A 24,567-nucleotide genomic window follows, 5' to 3' on the forward strand; every position below is an offset into this window, starting at 1 on the left:
CATCATGTGGTGCCAATTAGGAGGAATCCATAATACTCGAATCATCTACATACAGATTTAGGGTTTGGATTTAGGTTTTGGAGAGCATGGATAACAATTTAGGGTTAGGTTTAGGAATAATGATTATACCGAAGCATTGTATCCAGGACTATCCACTGAAGCAGAATGATATCAAACGTTTGTGATGCACATGAAAAAAAATCACATTCCTTAAATCTAAAATTCAACATTTAGGTATACAACTAAAACGTAGCAACGACCCACTTATTCAACGTGTTTCTTTAGATGCAATGATTTCAGAAGATTATAACACTACAGAAGTCAAAGTTACTTTTGGCTTCTCTAAGGCTCGGCTGCATTCTTTACAAATATTGTATGTTTTGGTCATCTAGTTGCATCTGTTCAGTGGGGTAGCCAGCACTTTTTCAGAGGCTGGGTGGGCAAAGGGGGTGTGTGTTGGGCAGGGAAACTTTCAAGGGGGCAAGCTTTGACGAAAATAGTCAAAATGGGCTTTAAAAAAGTGTAACTTTCAAGGGGGGGGCAAACTTTGAAAAACAAATTAATTCTTCTGTGACTTGGGCTAATCTATCTTGCCTCCTCCTTGAAGGGCATACTACAGTGCCTTTCACCTCCTCTTGAAGTAAACAACCCTTTATCCTAACAGGGTGTGTATGCACCAGTAAAAGGACATAATACTCGACACCTTTGCGATAAAAAAAATCCCCATTCTTAATATGTTATTTTTGACGGGGTTTTCCTTGAAATATACTTGCAATAGTCAGTATAGTTGTTAAACATCAAAAATTATTATTACGGATACAAACAGAATCTCTAAATATAAAATAGTACAGCAACATATCCCCAAAGGGGAGAAAGCGGAAAACCTTTTTGCGGAGGATTATGTTTGGCATCTCAAGGCAATCGAAACGCTTCAACTTTCATTTCTTCATCTTGTTTTTCACGTAATCAAAAAACAAACCACTTTATCGTGTCTATACATATTTCTTTTGTTGATGATATAATTCCTTGGTCATATCCTCAGAAAGGATGGTTTCGAGAACCTAGTATTGACAGGAAGAATAGAAGGAACAAGGAGCAGAGGCAGGAAGAGAGTGATGTGGTTATCAAATCTGAAAGACTGGCTAAAAAGAAAGAGGAGCTGAACATAAAGCGACAGAGCTTCTGGAGATGGCTTATAACAGAGAATTGTGGCATGACATGATCGCCAACGTCTTAGGATATGGCACCTAGAGAGAGAGAGAGATAATGTACATCTAGTTTGTATGATTTAATTTCAAGATGTTAGCGGTAGCGGGCAACAATAAATAAATATTCGGGTGAATCACTGCCATACGGATTGTGTCCCTCGTACCTATTATTTACATTCAAATTTCAAAAGGGTAAAGGGATTCTTTCATAATAACTTAATTTAATATATCCTTGTGCAAGGAGATTGATATACATGAGGGAGTATTCTAAATAAATCCCTTTTTTTTATTCAATCCGTGCAGCAAATCACCAGATAGTTGAATTCGTTCGTTCCTGCATAGAATGCTCCCAACACGCTTACACTTATATTTCCTTGGATTTTATGATACAGACAATACAAATTTTAAATACATTTCTTATTTTAAAGTCTTTGATCCGGTCGACAGCCTTACATCATCGTTGATGAGATTTCACTTAGACAAGATCGTGCCATGCACGAACATGTAATTTAATATTACCATAATTATTTTGAAAATTTAAACTTATTCACACAGGCAATTGAAAACTCACTACTCAACCGAGTTCACTTCTTAACTTCTTCGGCTGTTGTGACTGCTGGTTGACGTTAGCGGTCCCAGCAGTTTGTAAAAGCTTGCTGCTATTATTATATCTGCTACGTGCACGCTTTCTATAATATTTAACTATAATTGACATAAAATTACTATTTCTTCTCAAAAGAAGTTCATCTCAAAAACATACATGCTTGGTTCGGGACTTTTTTTACAATCGTGATCACAATGCTCCCGCGCGTAACCGCGTATTAGCTTACTATACTACATGTAATTGTGCTATTAATGACATTTACGCTGAGAATGTTCGAATTGTTTACATGGATGCATAAAGATGGCAATATTTTGACCTTGTACGTAAGCATGTGAAGAATAGCCTTCTCCTAAACCAATAGCCCCCCCCCTTTAGGTAGTATTGCAGTTTTGAAGAGTAAATACCTTAAAAATGTGTGCAAATGAAAAATCGCCTCATCTTTACAGCCCGGCTTTACAGTGCTTTTACCAATATTTTTTGTTCAAGATCTGATAAAGAAAGCATCATTTATGTATAATTTTATATGTTTTCTACATCAACAATTCGATGGTAGCCCCTTTGTAGAAGTATTTAGCTCCTTTTCCCATTTACTTCTTCGGACTAAATTTTACCGTGTTGGCTATTCAGTGGAAATCCATAGACCCCCATGTGGGTTATGGAAGACATATGACCTGATATTCCACACAGTGAGTGTGAATATCAAATGTGGTTACCTGAATGAGGTGACTCCATTTGAAATCTGAACCCCCTATGTGGGAGATTAAGGTCATGTCTTCCATAGGGGTGCATGGATTTTAACTGTACTCAGTAAAACTCGATAGTTAGCTTATGTGCTTACTATCGAGCGCTTTTGAAAACATGAAATTGTATCAAAGTCTGGCGCTTTGCTAATGGGGTTGAGACACACATTTGCAGGTTCACTTGTTCGTATATAACTATGTGTATCGATGATTTGCTCAAAACCCTTTACTTTTTTGTGGATGGGGCTATTCATGTTGGCATGTTTTAAAAGCGCTCGATAGTAAGCACATATGCTAACTTTCGAGCTGTTACGGTATGATGGTTTGACATCATTAATCAAAGTATACCGTCGATGGCTGCCGTAATCAGTGTTCATCTTAACGTATTTTCGTCGCGGGCCAGACTGATCTTAGATGACTTTCTAAATCAGTAGAATTGAATAAAGCGGCATTACAATGTAAACTATACAAAGGCGGAGAGATACTTTCTTAATGTACATAGATGCCCTTTGCGTTGCATCTTAAATATTATATACACACTAATATGCATCTGATCAGTGTACTTCGGTTATATATAAATGCGCTTTTATAAATGCGCACGTGACCACATCCGCCATAACAGCTTATAGACAGTAAGTCTCGAAGTGATCTTTCGAGTGGTCTTTCTATACATTTGAATGCAAAGGCGGAACAACATGAGACTGTTGTGCAGCAAAATTTTCTATTTTGTTCAAGTTTCTGATTATATTGTAAACGTTTCTGTCGTTGAATATTTTTTACGGTCGTCAAATACTTTCAAAATGTTGTTTTTGATAACATATTACAAATTCGGAATTGCAAAATGTGTAATAATTTTGCAATTCAATTAATACTTAAATTTGATGATATTTATCTACGTAGTTCCTATACCTTTCTGTATAGTGGTCAATGCATGAGGATTTGGTCACGCTTGCTGGTCTTGGTATGCCGTGCCCATGGGTCACGTGCGTATTTATAAAAGCGCATTTATAGATATAACCAAAGTACACTGCTGATATAGTTACAAAATATTGTACAAATCTTATTATACTACTGCAGTTATCTTTCTGCAAAGTTCTTAACTTTGGTGTATTTTTTAACTACTTTTGGTGGTATATGCGTGAAATTTAAAGCAATGGCCGATGGGCAATGTAACCATTTTACTCAGTTGCCAGTTTTCAGCATTTGTATCTGAACAATACACTTCTTGACACTGAATAGACAAAATGACTATAGAGCGTATTTTATCATTCTATTTTGACGTTGAAGCTTTTGACATCGATTTTGCTGATATCGTGTCCATCCATATAATATATATGAGGTAATTCTCATTGTTCTGGATTGCAATTCCATTGAAATCGGTTTCAGTTCGTCAAACTTGGCAAGAATCATATCAGATTCTCGAAACAAAATTTTAAAGAGTAACTTGGCTCTTTAACCATTGAAATTGCAACGTATTTCATGGAAGATCAACATTGATTTCTAAAGAGTTTGTTGACAAGAATTCTCTTGAGTTGATTCGTTCACTTTCGTCTGTAGTCAGCAAGATATTGATTTTCTCTAGGATCTCAAACATGCCCATCATTCATCAGGACACAGTCCAATACACTCTGGTTCTGGTTCTGGTTCTGGTTGAGTCGGCATTGCCAGACATGCTGTACTTCACCAACTTCGCGGTCAAAGGTCTATGCGCATTTAATGGCGTCGCGTCGCGAAAAGAGCAAATTAATGAAGATTATTTTTGAACATTTCCCCGCTCGTCGCTGTCACTGTCGTCTCGTCGAGGTCATTCCAGTCGGTCGTCGTTCTGTGGAAGTAGCTGAATTTGTGTACATCCTTCCTGATCAGCTCCCTTTTGAGTTTCCTGCTGTTTCCTCTTGTTTTCAATCCCGCTGTTCCAACCTGATGAACATAGTCTTCCGCTCTGATTCCAACTTCCCCATTCATGATCCTATACGCTGAAGATAATGTCTCATTATGTACTGGGTACAAAAACTCATACTCCTTAAATTGAGGTCAATTTTGGAGCGTGTTGAGCTGAGCCATCGGAAATGTGAGACCATTATAGGGTTTTATCACATCGGATAGTCTACTGTTCTTACAACTAAAGGACGTCAGTTTCAGCAGGTTCACTGCTCGGTATTTCCGTAAACACACTATCAGGACTATCCGGATCCACGGGCTGGTTTTCACCCCCTTCGGGACCATTGTATAATTTAGGATGTGCCCTAATCTTACATAACAATAACATATAAATAGCATCCCGGTGTGTTTTGCTGGTAGCGTAAACTATCCACGGACACAAACAGTAATTAGCATAAGCAGATACATGATGGAATTGTTTGAAAAAGTCGTAATGCCACCAATAAGATAAGGTGGCAAAATGATAGGACAATTCATATACGTGGAAAGTGAACATTGAAGTTGTAAAGAAGGCCACAAGAGCCAGAACGACCAATGCCATGCGTCGTCTGGCTTGGAATTCCCGCGTACCAGGATATTGACCACCGGTGGTTTGTGGGGTTCCAGCAAAAAGAATCTTCGCCATGACGATGAAGAGTGATACACTTATCAAAGATGGGAAAGCGTAGGTGATGATAAACACGGATGTAATATACGCTTGTCCGGATGGCTGGCGTGGTGGTACGTGAAAACAACCTACTTCCGCTGGCACATGCGCAAATATTAGAACTGGCAGACATATAATGAATGCAAGAAACCACGTGATGATCACGAGAACTGATGCTCTTGGAGACTGAAATCGATTGGTGATTGCGCAGTACCGTTCAAAAGTCATAACAATCATAAAGAATCCGTACGAAGCAAGCGTTATGTATTTACAAGCGTGCGTTAATTTGCAAACAACAACACCAAATTGCCAACACGGGTGAAGCTGGAATTCAACATATTGAAGGGACCAACCCAAAAAGTATAAGATATTAGTCAGGCAAAGATTGGCCATCAACATATTTGGTCGAACCCATAGGTGACGATTGCCTACTATTGCAGCAATTAGAGATGAATTTCCCAGGATGTTAAGCACTGTTAATATGATGACGACAACACCACTCCACTTGAGAGTGGCAAATGCTGCAAGGATGGAACAAAAGTCGAAGTCTCCATCTGGTGCTGTTGATGGTGTTAGCAGGTAGGTAGGTACAGTGGCTGCTGGAGTCGAACTTTGGGATGTCATCTTGGGCAATCCTGGTGATGAATATAAAAAGTAAAATACATTATTACCTTTGTTTTGTGCATAGCTGTTTAATGCCACAATGAGCTTTCCCATCCCTTTTGAAGAGCGAATGTAGTTAGTCAATGTTTTGTTTTCAATATAATACGCTTATTCATATAAATTGGTAAATTCTCACTATTTGTATCACTTTTTACATATAGTCATTGCAGAGTGAACAGGGTTCCTGACATAAACTGAAATACTCCACGCACAAAAAGAAACTCGTCAGTTATAGTCATCCTTGCTCTTCAACAACCTGATAATTTTGTATTATTCTGAAATATACATTTTGTTAATCATGTTAATTGGACTTTGCTTTCTCATTTGACACCCTGTTCGTGACAAAGATATGCGCATCCAAACTCTCAAACCCCAAAAAGAAAAAGTTGCAATTTTAACGATTCAATTGTGCCTGTTGCATCGTGTGCGTTATTGATTGGCCCGTGGATGGTGCTTGTGTGCAATACAACGATGCGTTCCCATTGAAAATCCGTGGAATTGCAACTTTTGATTTTTGGGGTTTGAGGCTTTGGAGGCATATATCTTGGTCAATTCTTGTTCAATTTTCACGAACAGGGTGTCAAATGAGAAAGCAAACTCCAATTAACAACATGTATAATTCAGAATAATATAAATAATAAATTATCAGGTTGTTGAACAGCAAAGATGACTATAACTGATGACTATAACTTTTTGTGCCTGGCGTATATCGAGTGAGTACTACATTATTTTGGATCGATCTGTTACCACTTATTTATTTAAGTGACTAGGGGGCACTTCGTGATCCACAGCCATGGAAAACATAAGACTACATAAAGTTTGTGTACCTATACCTCTTGCAGATTCAGTCGTTTGACAAAAACGTCGACCAATATGTATTTTTTCTGTTGTCAGACAGAAATTAAAACACATTAGCCTATGCGGCACGGTAATAAGCAATTACATAACTTGTAATTTCAATGTTCAAATCGTAATACACTTTTTACGTGGATTATCTATCGAACATTATCATAGGAGATGAGTGAATGTTCTTAGTCATTCAGTAGTTTTACAGAATTTTGGAATTAAATCAAATACTGGAACTTACTTTTTGCAACTTTGCGACGTTGCCTCTGGAACCACCAGACTACATCATTGAGTTTGTTCGACGTGACCAATCCAGCGGGTCAGTTTGCCTGATGAAGTCCGGTGGTTCCAGACGCAACGTCGCAAAGTTGTAAAAAGTAAGTTCCAGTATTATTTTGATTTAATTCCCAAACTCCCATATCATAGCAGGATGCTGGAATTACAAAATGCCCCTTTTAAGGCAATCAATGTTGTACTAGCTATAATACTCTAATTGCCTTGAAGACTTCAGAATCATGCGCCTTTCTAGGGTTACAACATTCAGTATCTAGCACTGCTTGCCATGAAGCCCTGATTTGCAGAAATATAGATACATTTTCATATACAAAATATTTTTAAAGACATGACAACATACCAAATTATAATTTTAATATACATGTACAATTTAAATACATAATACAGAAAAGAAATAGCTAAAACTCTGACGGTATTAAAACGCACAAAAATAATGCATTTACGATTTAGATTTAAATGGTTAATTTTGAAGAATTGGTTGATGCTTGAAAGATCAAACTTTAGGCGAACTTTTTGTGGTAGTTTATTCCAAGTAATTGTAGACTTGGAATTTGAATTGTGAGCAACAAATGTATTCTAAAGCTGATGTCTGTATGGATATGAATGAATTGAGTTTCTAAGAATTAATTTTGAAATTGTCTATTGTCAAAATTGCTGCCAGATTATTTAAAACAGCGCAGTGGCTCCGGAACCGGGGGAGCCCGGGGGGAGGGCTCGGCCCCCCAATAATTTGGATGCCTATGGAAAATTACCATTGCCCCCCCAATAATGTTGACCAAACACCATTGCCACCTCCCTCCCCCAATATTTAACATCTTCCGGAGCCCCTGCAGCGTGTTCTACAAAAAATGGAACTCTCCGCAACAGAAATATAATGACGTTCAAATGACTGCTGGTAAGGAGATTAGAGCAGATTAAAAAAAACAGGAAATCTTAGTGGAACTCACTATTTAAAAATATGTGATATAAAATTTGTTGTGAACAAAATGATTTTACAAAGACCCACAAACTTTCCTGATTTCTCTGACTCAACTTAATTTGAACTCTTAAAGTGTTTTCGAGAACAATATTCGTACCCATGACCAATGCGTAGGTTTTGAAGTCACAAAGCATTGACTACAAATCTAACCAAACAAAATGGATTCAAATATACATCCCCACTCCTGCAAATAAAGTGTGGGACTTAAGTTACATAAAAACAAAGAAGTAAGCAAATTGAAACTAAATTTTCAAGTGAATTATTCTAAGAATCGCTCTTCTTAAAAATTTCATGATGGCTGATACATGTTTGTCGACAAAAGTGAAGATATTAGACACGATTACTACACGTAACTTATTAATCGTGACTGTCTGGAAACGAATGTTACGAACGTGTCGCATATGATTTACAGATTGGTGAACTTCTGACCTCCCTTATTGTTGTAAAACTTGAAAAGTTTGAAATTATTTATAAGATTCATGAAATTACAGTAACAGATTGACTTGTGCATCTGATATCAATAATGCAGAGGCTCCTACATTTCATCAAATCACCCAGTCTCGTTTATTATCACCAAGTCACGATCCTTCACAAAACAACCTTACATGTTTATTGCTCTCTGCCTTTCTCTCTATTTGCGCCGATATAAACACCAATACAATGCTCCAGGGTATGGATTTTGAGCATGGTATGTTTTCTCTAGTTACCTATGAAATTCTTCTAACAGCATCTTCGATGAGAAGGTTGCATGAGGCGATGAGGATGAGCGGAAAACTTAGGATATAGTGTTGAAAGGGGGTTAAGTCTTTTAAAGGGACCAATAGTAAATCAATTATTTTAACCCATTGACGCGATTCTAGTGTCCAAAGAGCTGTCAATAATTCAGTCACTACCGATCGAAGTAAGTAAAAGGATTCCTCCTGCATCTATCTGCGTTAATGGGACATTCAGAGTTCTGACAAACCCAGTGGCGTAGATTTCTTTTTTACATTGGGGGGAGGGGTTGGAAAATTAAAAGTATTTATAAACCAGCACGTTTTGGCGACAGAATAAGTTTACTGTACAAAAATTTGCACTTTTGGGGCTAAAATGGCCAAATATAAGGTTAATTTGGTCAGAAACCCACATACAGGCCTCAACATTGGGGTGGATGATTGTATGGAGCCCCCCCCCTGACAAAATATTGAGGGGATTTATCCCCGCCCCCTAGCCCCCCGGGATCTACGCCTATGAACAAACCCAAACTACACAATTCCCTACATAGTATTTCGGGGGAGATGTTAGAATCTCTACTGATGTATTAGTAATCCGTACAATGAATAAGTTAGACTGCCTTTTCATGTCAACAGAGACAAATCTTGATTTTTTTTTACCATTTTTGTATACCCGGCCATAAGGAATCCCATGCAAATCCAATAGGATACGCGATCTCAAAGATTGACATAATGTGTCAGTTTCTTCATATTTTTTCTGAAACGAATTGGTATAAGGGGATTCCTCGATTTATGAACCATTTTTAAGCGTGTGGTTTCTTCTTCTCCTTCTTCTTCTTTTTGGTATTCGATGGATCTCTGAGAGTCGCTTTAAGCTTCGCAGGTAGGGCTTGTTCTCTCTTTTGGCATGTGTGTAAAAAATACATGGACGTACTTATTTTAAACTTCTTCAAGATTGTTCTTTCTTTCATTGAATTGTACATAGTTTCACAAGTTATATGAAACTATGCCATCACGAACATAAGTATTGTGTATGTATACCTCGTCAAATCTAGATCAATATATCCACAACATGATGTGTTCCTGTCACATAACATACGAAAGTGTCGTCGTGTAGCCTAGTCCAATATGTATCGTAATTCTGAATAAAGGAAACAGTGTGATTGATTGGGACTTCCGTGCGCTGTCAAATACTTTGAATTGATTTACAAGTATTGATTTACATTAACAAAAACCCAACCAAAACAAAATTCGACATTTGAAGCGACCCATGGTTTATACTCTTTTAGTAATGATCATAGAAGTGTCACGTAAAGTTTAGTTTCTCAATTGTATATGGTAGAAAAGATGTCTGATCATCTTTGAAAAAAGCTTATCTGCATGGAGCAGTATAAATCAGATTCTTCTGTTAACAACAGTTAGTGATTACATTTCGTCCATTGCATGATATAGATCGTATTTTCCGTCCCAAAAAGCAACAACCGATCTTATTGGTCGACATCAATCGCTCATAGCGAGCAATTGAACATTATATTGAGCTTATAGGAGGGACATTTCTCAAAATATAAAGGAAGCGAAATGCACCTGCACGGTCTAAAACATTTCCGGACTAGAAAATCGAGAATCGCTCTTGTGATATCAAATGGACACACTAATGTTCATACTGATTCTTGTGATTCGACTTCAAGCAAGCTGTTGTATTATAAAGGTGCTTGCAAAGAGTACTTGTGTTTATTGTACGTAACGTTTCTATATTATTATGGTGAAGAGCTGTTATCTCTTTAGCTTCAAGTATAAATTTAGGTTAATATACCTGTTTTTATTGTAATGAATAAAAATGGTACATTGGCTTAATAGTTCTAAGAATGATCTCAACATTCATGCGAATTTTGGCTCCTCGGTAATTGTTTTTATTTTTAGTAAAAGAACATTTCTACGATGGCTTTATCATCTATTATAATATTTCCGTAAAAGACCTGCTTACTATTTTATTAATAACGTTCAAATGTCATAATTTTTTTAATCACTGCCAAGAAAACAGATAATAATTTCATCAGGACAGGTAAGTGGATTCTCGACACTCGCAGTCCGTTTTCTAATGTAATGAGAATATTCCATTTACAAACATAAATAGCTTGAAATGGATAAGCTAAAACCAGTAGCATAAATATTTTTCAAAGAATAAATGCAATATACTGTAAATATCCTTTGAGACTCTTTAAGATGCTATTTTAAGATGTATTTATTTCTATGGTGAATTCAAATGCTACGCCTTTAATTGAAATCGTTTTAAAGCATTAAGGCACGCATCCGTTTCAAGCATTTTATATTTTTAGTACACCCGGGCCATGCGGAGAGTACGACAAGCACAGCCACAATGGTATCAAATACCTGGCTTTCACCCAAAAGGCATACTGTGTGGATGAAGGTGGTTTATAACCTTTTATAATAACATGGAAGTAGAAGACATGCCAAAAGGCCGCATTAAAATGAATTCCAACCAGGGAAATCTACGGAACAGTATGATAAATGATACATGACTGTGGTGTCAGAACTTTTATTTATCTGGGGTTTTTCCTAGCATTTATTAAAAAGGATTTAGTCATGCCATAAGTTATATGTGCAGAATAAATTTAGTTTGTCATACTGTCACGACATTTACACCTGCCGTACTATACTGCGATATAAAGAATGACTGATGTCGACAATTATAACTGAATTGTGAGTGAGTGCATGCTAAGGGAGTGTATATTCACTCTGTGCTACGGAATTGTGTAAGTCACACCATTACATATAAGTAATGGTCATTATATCTGTTAACATAATCATGTTCATAATCCATAGTGGTCACCCATCTGCAATTATCAGGGTTATTTTTTCACTTCAAATTCGCTGAATAAATTATCATAAATTTGAATTTCACTTTAATATATCCGCGCAAACACCCCGCATATGCCCATACCCCCCCCCCTCACACACACACACACATCCATCGATAAATATGTGTTAGTATACAAATATTAACTGTCTATGAGTGTGATGGTCGAAATATAACCACGAGGTGAAAGATGGATTGTTCCATTCCACGAGCCGGAACGGCGAGTGGAATGGAACAATACGTCTTTCACCAGTGATTATATTTCGACCATTACAAAATTAAGACAGTTAATATTTGTTTTATATCACTCATGCATAAATTATATTACTAAAATACTATTTAAGGTAGTGTTTTGCCGTGATATACTTCACATTTTAAGGGGTCCACCCCATAACTAAATCGGCGAGTCCAAGAGTCAGCGCACGGCTTGGCGCAGGCGCACTACGGCAGAGTACTATGATAGTAAAGACCAACGCACTGAATGGTCTATTGTTCTATTGTGTCCGATTTGAGCGCTGACATATTGGAAAATGTTGCCAATCAATATTCATGAGAGTGTACATTCAACGTCCAATTTTCGAAATTGGGTGACTTGTGCTTGGCAGGTGTAAAATACATCTGACTGGGCGTTTTAAATACGTAACGCATAAAGGCATTGACATCACCGAATGGCTGCATATAGTGCTGTTAATGTTAGGCCTATGTGGGGGGCTGTGTTTAGTTTCTATAATAATTATTAAGGCCTAAATTTATTTGTCATTCCTTTCTTTTCCTTTCTCTGTACTTATTCTTTCCTTGCTAAAGTATCACTCCCTCTTCTTATCACCCTTCCCTTCTCCATCCCCTCTTACTTTTTGTCCCCTCTCATTCCCAGCATTTTCTTAACCTTTCTATTTATTTACATCTATTTATTTATTTCTCTTCATTTCTTCCTCTTTCTCTCTTCCTCCAGTCCCCCTCTCATTCTTCATATCCCCCCCCCTCCACCTCTACCTCCCTCATCCCCTCCCAAGACCTCTCACAGAAGAGCTGCCCCCCTTCAGTACGCCACTGTTTATGACATTCTCCTTCTTAAAATGTCAATTTGTGAAACAACTTATATATAGGCCTATACCGGTATATTTATTATATGTTACATGTAAGTATACGTAGCTATTACCATTATACAGTACTATAGACATGCAGACATGGCAGCCTTGATGTGTAATCATTCAGCAAGCGCATTCAATTTATACCTAAATTCAGTAAGGTGACAACGAACTGTACATCAGCGGCTAATGTGTGCATTTTGTGCTTACGGCTACTCAATCACACCCTTGAGTGGTATGACAACAAAAGGTACTTTTCGTTATAGTAGGCGCTTTCACGCGACTTTCGTTTGATCACTTATTGACAGTAGTCTGCTAGGTAAAGCGTTAATACACTGTCGGGTCAGCTTACCGATTTAATGACGGAAGCCCTTTGTCCCAAACAAAAGGTACCTTTCGATGAATAGCTTGTCAGATTTCAAATCGGCACAAGTTTACAATGCGTTACATAATCTATTGCCTCTCCATCTTTAATAGCTCCATGGTAAAGACTATCACACGGAAAGGGTGATGGTAAAAATGACAAATGGTAATCAACCAATGAACTGTCTAGAATTTATGTATGAGTGATATAATACAAAATATATCATGAGGTCAAATTTTGACTTTTCTAATAGATCAGTCAAAATTTGACCAAATGATATATTTTTACTATTACACAAATATTAGCATGTAATATTTGTTTTATATCATGATATCACATGGTTTCTTTTCATGGCAAAAGTCACTGTAATCATGATATAATAAGGTATAATAAGACCTCCAACTTAAAAGTTTCGAAGACGCGTATCTATATGTCCTCGTTGTGCACGGTGTCCTAGTTGTGTGGATGTGTTGTTCAGTTGTAGTCCACGGATGTATAATGCTAAGCAAACGCACTCACATACTACCCTTAGATCCTTGTTACACTAAGTAATTATTTTGCTCAAAGCCCGGCTCAAAGCCAACTTTAACATTATGTAATACCTACAATTGTAGATATTTCATGCTATAGAATATCGAATCAATGTGTGTTTCGCTGACGTTCTACTTCGCAATATCTATAGAAGAAGAAAATGTTATAGCGCCGTAAGCCCTTTGAATACATTGACAGTTTGCTTTTGTTTGTATTTGTTTCATGTTCATTAACCAAGAATGTGGCACAAAAACCCTTCGGTGAAACACTGATGTTCCGCAATGCCTATCGAAATAATCCCAAATCTTTGCCAAATTTTTCTTGTTTTGTTTTATCGATCCAAAGTAACTTGAACATATTGAATACCAGGCTTGAATATTTGATCCTTTTCTGATTTTCCTTTCACACTTGAATATTTCAGCATGAATGTATACCGGCATTTGCATTTCAACCTCTCGGGGAAACTCTCCATTACGCAGAGATCTTGTGATTTCTAGATGTGATGTTAAATGTTTGATCAAAAGTTTGTAATGATAAATGTTTGATCAAAAGTTCTGCATGGACGTCGTCACGTGAGATTATTATTTCAGAGGAAGATAGTCCGCATTATGACAATCTGTATTATATACTACCCATTAATTTGATTTTAAACATGACAACCAATGAATCCACACATATTGCATGTTGTGATGTGCCCTGAGTAATTTAATTTGATCATTTATCTTTGTTTACAATTTAAAGCTGTTTCATGAGAGATATGAGAGATGGGAATACCCTTGCAAGAGTTGATGTGTAATGACATTTTGGGAATCAGAAAAACATCTAATTTTGGATCTTGGGAAATTCCTAGTTTCCAGAATGTTCACTCTATTGCATAATGTGATAAAGTTGCTATAATCATGACATGGTGAATGTTACAGCATGGATTAATTATAGCTGGTTTTTGCTCTTGGCAGAACTGAGTTACAAAGTGAATGTATTCTTTCTAAAATGTTGTATAGTTTATGTACATTCACAAAGAGAGGCACATGAGAGCTAGTCAATTTACATAGCCAATAATGAGCTGAGCTATAATTCCAGCAATATAACGAGGAGATTTCGAGTGCACTTTTATGCATCTGTGTTCAGTAGCAAAGTTATTGTTAAATCATACTTTGGGTTCCAGATATTGTTAACTTTATCAAACAGTGTGTTTTGTTGCGCATTCTGACTCGTAACGATGATAATTGTCAGCAATTGTTGTGGTTAACCACTAAATGGGTGAAGCGTACGTACAATACAGTTAATAGATCACAAGCGATCGTTCATTGATAGCGGTTGAAGTATCTAACTTTGGATTCTGCTACCGAATCCATTTCCGAACATTTGATGGACTATATTGTAAATACTTCTTAACCTATAGATCTTCAAGGTTAACCTGTAGGTGTTTGTCTTGACCTGTTGTGGCATATCACCAAAGTGAGTTGTCAAATACTTTGCATTTAGCATAAGTGGGCTCAGGTATTGGCGATGACAGTCAGGCAAGTGATTTGTTTTGCTAAGGTTTGTGAATAAACAAAATATCACGGAGTGCATTATAACAAATTTATCTAACAAGGCACTCTCAGTAATTTGCTAACTCTTACAATCTTTAAATATCATCAATATTCGGATTTGTGTACTTTCTTTGCAAGGGGGGGGGTGCTAACATACCATGAAGTAAAGAGACCAAAAAGAGACCTAATAACATGAAAAATAACATTATTGACATTTCATTAAATGTGGAAGTCTGTCCATGTGGATACAGACTTGCAGCAAATTTCAACGAAACAAGTTCATAATAATCAGCTTTGCTGTTATCCTAATTTTTGTACATTTTTCTCACAAGGAACAAAATATAATACACGTTGAGAATTGCATATAGACTTATTCTTTACTTGCTGAGTTTTCCCACGATATTTCAAGAATATGTAAAGCTTTCATAGGGCTCAGTTAAAGTGCCTATTATAAGTGAAAGAAGTTTCAAGAATAATTAGAGCACGGTACATGTCAATGATTATTTTTAGAAACAACCATCTTTTGAAAAGCTTTTTGTCTTTGTTGGGTGTCAGTTTAGATGAAAGGTAACCATGGAAACTGGTTGTTGTGATAATTATGCAAAAAACATTTACACACTGGAGATGCAATCCTAATATTTATAATGCTTTGTTTGGGGACTCCTGAACAATGTTCATTGTTTTATATCAACCTGTCCCGATTGTCAGTACAAGTACATTGCCAAGAACGTCAAAAGCCCTTAGTAAATGTCCTCTGTTCAGATTGTCGACCTGAAAATCTTACTCGCACCATTATCTAATTTCTAAATCCTTAAAATTGCTCCCCAAACCAATCCTATCCCTTCATAAATTCATTTTGTTTCTACACAAATACAAACATTATTTTAAATTATTCTTGAAATTGTGTTTTTCTACCATGCCACTGCGTCGAGATATGCCAGGTGCAAGTTACGAGATCTCATTTAAGCACAAAAGCTGCTTGGCCTGTTACGTGGTTTTATGTTTCAGCAGTTTGAAAGTCACTTTTGATTCCCGCTTAGAAGTTTATGTTGAATTGCTGAAACGGTAGTATGCCTTGCCTTTTTTACAATATTGAAATGGCATGTGGATTACAGTGAACCGAAAAGCACAACTTCATGTAGCGGCAAATTATGTGGAATCCATAACTTGCTGTACAGTACATAGATCGAACCATGTGTTTTAGTTTAAGATTGAGGGTTACGGTTAGAGATGGTGATAGTTAGATTAGTGTTATTCTGAATATCGATTGAGCTAACTTGTAGTCACATTAGCTCAATCGATATGGTGCGAGAGGTTGCGGGTTCGAACCCTGGCGGTGCTTAGTACGCTCTCGTGGAAAATTAAGTTAGCTTGAAATTCCCCTGGACAAGGAACTTACTGGTAATTGTCTCGGGGAGCTGATCCTGGTTGCGAATGTTATTTGTGGAATGTCTAGGGTGTGCGCTCTTGTATCAGCAAAGTCCCTAAATTGGTGTTAAATGGTTTAATCTGGAATGATGTGGGGACGTAGTGGTCAAAGAACATGTAAAGTGTGTTGAGGCTTGTGGATCAACGTCTAGGCGTTGTGCCTGTGCGTAGCGCACTATAAATCACTGCGCTTTTATTAGGTCATATACTGTTGCTCTGAAATCAAAATATGCTTACCTTTGTGACCCCCGTGTTATTCCCAAGTATTGTATCCAGAACCATCCACTGAAACAAAATGATATAAAAACGTTTGTGATGCACATAAAAAAGATCCAAAACAAAATCACTTTACTTATCAAAATTCCACATTCAGGTGTACAGCGTATCAACGTTCCGCTCATGCAGCGTGTTTCACACTGCCTTCGATGTTGGATATGCAATGAATCACATGCGCATAAATATTGAGAGTGCTACTTATAGCTGCGCAAAAGATAAAGATGTTTGTGCTGCTGTAAGTCCCGGCTTTATTCCTTGCAGAATAAAGGGCGACAAATGTCGAATGTTTTGGTCATCTAGTTGCATCTTTTTGTCGACTGCCTCAAAACATTTCTGCGTTTTGAGTCCAAACAGATATATAGTGACAGAGTAAACTGTAAAATCACAAATTTCTCAATGCGTCAGCAGGGGTAAAATTTCATTTAATTGGCGTCAAATTTCAAAATTATTTGTTTAAAACCACGCCAAATTATTCCTGGTCATAACGTTCCAGAAAAAAGTATAGTTTGACATATCTGCGATGTATTGTTCTTGAGTTATAAGCAAAAAGCTCAACAAGGTCACATTTTGCCCAATGCCTATATTTATAGCACCAGACGACATGACAAGTTTGGAACAAAGCATGTCTTGGCGCGTGAATGTCATGCAAATTTATACTTTGCAAATTTGAAAATCTAATAAAGAAAAGGTAGTCAGAGTGAAATCTATAGACTTAGACGTGACTTGCGTGATATTGAGCGAACAAAGATTTGCAAATATACAGTCTGTGTTTCTGTTGATAGTATTATACAGTTCTGAAAGATTTGTTGCTCTTTTGGAAATTGGACTACCTATGGTTATTGACATTTCATTTATTACTTTACCATCATACACCATCGGCACAGACAAATCCAAAACTACTATATCATTACATCTGAAAAGGATAACACGGTATTCTTTTTATATCATCTATTTTCTCTTCGAAACTATAACTACGATGAAATAGGCCTACATAACACGTTTCGATATTGGGTTACTGAGTGAACCATCAAATTGTATCATGTATTCCCTGTCTTTGAAAGATTGAGTTTGACAGATGAAAAACATATGAATCTATACAGACCTAACTTAAGGGTACATGCCCATGAGTTTCATTCAGGGGCGTGTTTGTAAAACGGCACAGCGCATTAGTAAAAAGAATAAAAAATACTAAAATTTTCACCGGGGTTCGAACCACTGCCAATTTCACTGAATGCTAAAGATGCCTATGCTGTGCCACGGTGACTGTGGTTAACATTCGGCGATTTTCAAAGATATACATATCAACACGTTTCTAGTGTATTGAAAATCATTTTGATTTTGATTTTGGTAGGAATACGGTCATAGAAAGACATATGACTCTACTTGTCTGTTTGTTTTTCATTTAATACAAATTAATTTTGATGAATTGAACTGGTACAACTCTTAGCACTCGTGATAAACGACGATTAATTTAGTAATAATAAAATGAAAACGCTGGGTCATTCACGACGTCATTTGTAATTTATGTCAAAACCTGGGGAGGACCACACACATCCGTGCTGCATGTATACGTGCTCAATCGATACTCAATGATCCAGACAATAGCGTTTGAATATACCGCCCTGCTTGACACATCTTGTCACTTGCGGGAAGATATACTATAGGCCTACCCTAATAGCTTACAATAGATACCCCACCGTAAATAGCTCTGTTCGTTATCTCGCTGTGCTAGTTTATACACGCAGCGTACGGACTTTTGAACCATATTTTGTTCAAAAATGATAGGAAGGGACTGTTTTCAGCTAAAATGTTGGTTATCAGCAGATGCTTAATGATACCGGGAAGTGTTGCAGAAATGTAAGCGTACTCTTTATTTATTCCAAATATGTATATCAATCAATTTAAATTTGAAATCCAAAAAGTAAATGTCAGGTCAAAATTATCACCTTAGAATTATTGTGAAATAAAATCAAACCAAATTTAAGCTCCGCAAACAACGTCCAATTATTCCCATTGGTGTTTGCTACACGTGAATATAATAAATTATGATTTGGGGCTAATTTGAGAAGAGTTAATGCCTCGAGTTTCAAAATACACCGAGTGATGTTTTTTGATCAAAAACATCGACAATTCAAGACTCTGTAAAAACAAATCAAGAATTTTCTGGGATAATTGCAACTAAGTGCAATGAAAGTTATGATCTAGCTACCAGATGCATCATTAATTTCCTGACTATGATATTTAGTTGTGGGAAAAGATTACTTTAATGTTTTGGCGGGATTATTTCCCGCCAAAAATTTCAACTAAAAGAGCATGTAGCCTTAAGCTACCATGATGCAGGTATATTTTCAGCAAATAGGTTAAGGGATGGGGTATGAACGTTTGGACAGTATTTATTGTGGGACATTAGAGCACATCAGACATATCGAATTGCATTCTGAATACGAAGAATGTAGGCCTACTTCTGATATCAAATAATTTTGACTTTTTTTAAATTCGCAATGTAATACACATTTTATGGCAAATGATTAAAAATTGATATTTTTGATATTTAACAGTACTCGAAGTAAACTTTATAAATCTGATGATTTATACTTAAAGTGTATGTAGGTGGAATGAAAAGCCGACGATCAATTGAAAATTTTGACCTTCCGTCTTTTGGGGAAAAATCCATATCTTCAATATGAAAGGTCAAAATTTTCAATTGATCGTCGGCTTTTCCTCCCAGCTACATACACTTTAAGAATATATCATTAGATTTATAAAATTTACTTCGAGTAATGTTATATATCAAAAATGTGAAAAATATCAAATTTTAATAATTTGTCATAAAATTTGTATTATATCGTGAATTTCAAAAAATGAAAATTATTTGATATCAGAAAAGCATTCTTCGTATTCAGAATACAATTCGATATGTCTGATGTACTCTCATGTCCCACAAAAAATACTGTCGAAACGCTCAAAACGCTCATTTCAGATCCCTTAAATAATATGCTAATCGATAAGGGCATAATCTACATACATACATAATCATGTATTGGGCATATAAACTTATCAGTATACCCTAAAATCGTGTTAACCTTTGAGCATACCATTGGAAATACGACAATTTAGTTCGTATTCTAGTGTATCCGCGTCCTACTTCATTTTACAGCTAATTCTGTTCTCATCATGGTGTCTATGAGTGTGTAATCTGAAGATCTTATTTGAGCATCTGGCACCGTAACCTCTAATTAAGCAGTTTAGGGTAGATTAAACGTATCAAACGGATGGGAAGTAGGTTTTCACTCTCTAATCTTTGAAATTAATGTAAATAATGAACCATGGTCCTGGTCTGACTCTGTATTGGTCGGAAGAGTGCTATATGAAATAATAAATATATCCTAGCATACTTACTTAATTATTAGTAATTGCTTTCTTTTTATAATTCAGTGTGTTCGACAGAAGACGAGCTTTTACCGTATATATTAATAGCTTCAACAATAATAGCTCACGATTGAAAAGTTCTATGCAGCACATTTTCGCATAGACGAAACTATCCGAATATTATATCCTCTGTATCTTAGATTTCTTCAAAACCATGAAGCATATAACATTGAAAAAAAGTACAAATGTTGCTTCGTTTTACTTCATCTCCAATAATATTAAACAAAATGTTAAAACTATGTACGAGTTAGGTAGATAAGATTCAAATGTATAACCATGGGAAATACTAGAAGCCTAACTACCTAGGCTAGATCATGACATCGTAGCAAATAAGATCAGAAGCATTAACTCGGTTTTCTATCTCAATATCAAAAATACATTTCGTTATCTATCCATCTAAATAAACGTTTAACAGCTTACAATCGACCGTATCTTCGCCATCATCACCGCTGTTTCTCCTGAGATTGAACTAATCTATCTTGCCTCCTCATAGAAGGAGGTACTTCAGTATATTTCACCTCCTCTTGAAGTAAGCGACCCTATATACAAAAGGGATGTGTTTGCGCCTGTAAATGGTGCACAACGCTTGTCTCTTCCCTATCACACTTGAGATAAAAAATCTTCATACTGAATTATGCTATATTTGTATGTTTCCTCCTTGAAATATACTCGCAAGATTCAGTATAGTCGGTTAAGGATGCAAACAGAATCTCTAAAATATGAAATAGTACAGCAACATATCCCCAAAGGGAAGAAAGTAGAAAATGTTTTTGTGGAGGAGTGTGTTTTGCATCTGAAGGCAAATTGAAACGCTCTAACTTCTTCATTTTGTTTTTCAATTTAAAAAAGCACTCTCCGCATTATTATTATATTCGGGATGATATATAATGTACATTTTCTTCTGTTTGATTCAAATTCAAGATATTTACCTAGAGGGTAGCAGGCAACCAATGAAATAAACATTAGGGCGAATCGCACCTATAAATACTAATATTTCGCAGCACCCAATTTTGTTTTGTTTTGGCTTGCCTGAACACTTCCATTACCATTACATTTCGAAAACGTCAATGCATTTCATTCATTTTGATTAATGCCCTACATTCTTTCATACGCCTGATAAGTCTTCGAATCATACTCGGAAGGTTCGAATCCCTGTAGAAATACATTTGAATAATTGCTCAAATTGCAGCACATGCTCATAATCGCGAGGATCGAATCCCGCCTGCATCACCGACGTAGTGTAGTATGTTTAACCTATTCGTTTGAATTGCTGAAAAAAGTAGTAGGCCTACATGTAATAATTTTTATCTGTTTTTACAATATTGAACCGGTAAAATGTTGTGCGAGTGAACTGAAGAAATAACATAACTTCATGAAGCGGCTATATTGAATCCATCGCATTCTGTTTTAGCGCACTGTGGTTAGTGTTAGGATTTAGGGTAATTAGGATTAGGGATAGGGTTTGGGGATTTGGCTGAGGATTAGGATAAGGGGTTATGTTAAGTGTTAATGTTAGTGCGCCAAGGACATTCCCTATTATTGTTGTTACGAATTAGACTTACATTTAAGGCTCCCTCACGTTATTGCATCCAATACCATCGACTGATATAATACGTTAAAACCAAATTATACTTCCAGGAAGCAAAGAAATATCAGAAGCCTATATATTTCTGACTGGATCATGTAACGTCTAAATCTGTCACAAAAAGGAGATATCAAAAATCATCAGGAGTGTTAACCATGTTTAACTCAGTTTTCTGTCTCAAATAGATTCAGTCATCTTTCCATCTAAATAAGCGTTTAGCAGCTTTAAGCGATCGTGTCATCGTTATCGTCGCCGTTGTTTCTCCTGAATATTGGGTCATTCTATATTGCCTTCACCTAGAAGGAGGTACTTCAGTGCATTTCACCTAGTCTTGAAGTAAGCGACCCTACATACAAAAGGGATGTGTTTACACCTGTAAATAGGGCACAACGCTTGTCTTTTTCCCATGATCACCGTTGAGATCAATTCTCTATTCTGAATATGCTACCTTTATCTGATTTTCCCCTTGAAATAATTACTCAATAGTCGCAATCTGTGCAAGGGTGCAAACGATTATAAACAAATGCAGTAAACACATCCTTTGAAGGGTCACTAGAAACCCGTCAATCCTAAACTATACTATTCCAAACACATGACCTTTTTTTGCACTTTGAGAACATTTACTAATGTAATAACTATAACCCCTACAATGCATACGATAGACACCACTGCGTTTGCATTTCTGAAACTCCCTTTAAATGAGGAAAGTGAACAACATTTTATGAGGATTATGTTTGCATCTCAAGGCAAATTGTAATGTTTTAAATTGTATTTCTTCATTTTGTTTTCACAAAAAAATGCACTTCACATACATATTTCTGGGGATAATATGTACATCTTTTCTGTATGCTTTATATTCCAGCTCTGTACCCAGAGGATAACTAGCAAACAATATAATAATATTCGGGTGTATCGCTGTCATGCCTTACTGCTTTTGATGATGACATCCCAGAGGAGAGGTATATATTTTACAGACAGGCTTATTTCTCGCTATCTTAATATTTAAGAGATTCATTTTCCATGGCATGACAGGTTTGTCAGTGTTTGAAGGTGCTTCTTTCTTCAATATAACTTTTCCCATATCCACTAAGTAGGGAATGCAAGTTTATATACTCCTGTACAATATTCCCGAGAATGTTGTTTTGAATTGTATATGAGGAGTATTCAAAATAAGTGCCTTCCTTTCAATCCATTCAGCAGATCACACGATATTTGAATAGAATCATATTCAACAACGTCATTCCTGTATAGAATACACCCCAACCGCTTACATATTATATTTCCTTAGTTTTGAAGATACAGACAATACAATTTAAATTTTGAATACATTAGTTATTTCAAGAATTGTTTTTTGAGAAGGATTTTGCTATGGTTGTTGTCAAACTTATAGCAATACAGATTTATGGCTAGGAAAAATAGTTATACGTACATAAGGAAACACTGATATGAAAACTATATGCAGCAACATTAAAGGTGTTATTTTTTCTGATAACAAATAACTTCGAATCACATCACTTCACAATTACTTAGTAAATTAAAGATATTAAAAAAATATTGGTGTTAAATTGGATCTTTATCCTAACACCAGTCCATAATAATATTTCACCTTTTCGAGCATCCCACTGTTTGTTGATGTGTCTTATATTACTGGAAAACTCTAATGCAGAAGTCACTTCAAACATCACATTTTGAAAGCATCGATGCGATTTAATTTTGGTAAAGTCATGTTTTGGGGTTAACATTTAAGCTTAGGGACAATGTTAATTAAATTAGTATTAGTAAGGAATATTCTGATGTATGGTCTGAATTCAATAATATGGTCTTACCTTTACGAACCTGCGTTATTCCGAAGCATTGTCTCCAAGATTATCCACTGAAGCAGAATGATATCAAGAAGTTTGGGTTGCACTTGAAAAAGATGCAAAAATCACATCTAAAATGGAATGTATCAGGTATATCGTAACAGCGTAATATAAAATGGAATGTTTTAGGTATATCGTAACAGCGTTCCACACGTGCAACGTATTTCACACACAATGCTTTCGATGTTCCAAGCGATGATTTCAAATGCGCAAAGCCAAGAGTACTTATTCCACGCTTGTGTATAGCTGCGCAAAAGATTATACAATATTTCGAGATAAGTCAATTTAAATTTTGGCTGCTCTCTTTCTCGGCTGCGCCCTTTACAGAATAAAAGGCGACATATCGTATATTTTTGTCATCTAGTTCCATCTTTTTGCGACTGCTCCAAAACATTAGTCTGTATTGATTCTAAACAGGCAGTGACAGAGCAAAATCACGAAGAAAAATAAAACCGCGGGGACACATTACACTCGTAGAAGGAGGTCAAGTAACTCCTTGCCTAATAAACAGCAGACGACAGTTTGGACCAAAGCAAAACATATCATTGTTTCTTTTTTTAATTTTTAATCAATTGTCTTTCATTTTTAAGATTTGGAAGCAAAATTAGTGATTCTGCTACGACAAACTAAGCTGTATTGTATTTTAACGCTCAGTAAAAACAACACTGATCAGTGATTGCTAATTTTAAGTGACTAGTGACTGCCGGGTAAATTTGAAATAACAGCGCATGAAGAATGCTAGTCTTATACGTGACTTGAGCGATATTAAGCTTAAAAGCTATACAAATATACAGTCTGTGTTTCAGTTGATAGTATTGTACAGTTCTTTGAGATTTGTTGCTCTTATAGAAATTGAACAACCTGAGGTTATTGATATTTCATATATTACTTTACAATCACGAACGGCTCAGACAAATCCAGACCTATAGACTATTATAGTAGCATCTTGTTTGTGCT

At 36.2% G+C, this 24,567-nt stretch overlaps 1 protein-coding gene across 2 annotated transcripts; it reads right to left on the minus strand.

Moving 5' to 3' along the window:
• Positions 1 to 1,493: 1,493 nt before the first annotated feature.
• On the minus strand, positions 1,494 to 24,024 carry LOC140155595 (probable C-C chemokine receptor type 3). Of its 2 annotated transcripts, XM_072178513.1 has the most exons (3): positions 23,575 to 24,024; positions 16,696 to 16,743; positions 1,494 to 5,774 (listed from the first exon to the last, which is right to left on the minus strand). In XM_072178513.1, the coding sequence occupies exon 3, from the start codon at positions 5,761 to 5,763 to the stop codon at positions 4,675 to 4,677; it is 1,089 nt and encodes a 362-aa protein (XP_072034614.1). In that variant the 5' UTR covers positions 5,764 to 5,774; positions 16,696 to 16,743; positions 23,575 to 24,024; the 3' UTR covers positions 1,494 to 4,674. The 2 variants fall into 2 exon arrangements, with proteins under 2 accessions (XP_072034614.1, XP_072034604.1); XM_072178503.1 differs by lacking the exon at positions 23,575 to 24,024 and having other exon boundaries at positions 16,696 to 16,873.
• Positions 24,025 to 24,567: the final 543 nt, after the last annotated feature.

The sequence above is a fragment of the Amphiura filiformis genome, chromosome 1, assembly GCF_039555335.1.
Source record: "Amphiura filiformis chromosome 1, Afil_fr2py, whole genome shotgun sequence".
Classification (NCBI taxonomy): Eukaryota; Metazoa; Echinodermata; class Ophiuroidea; order Amphilepidida; family Amphiuridae; genus Amphiura; species Amphiura filiformis.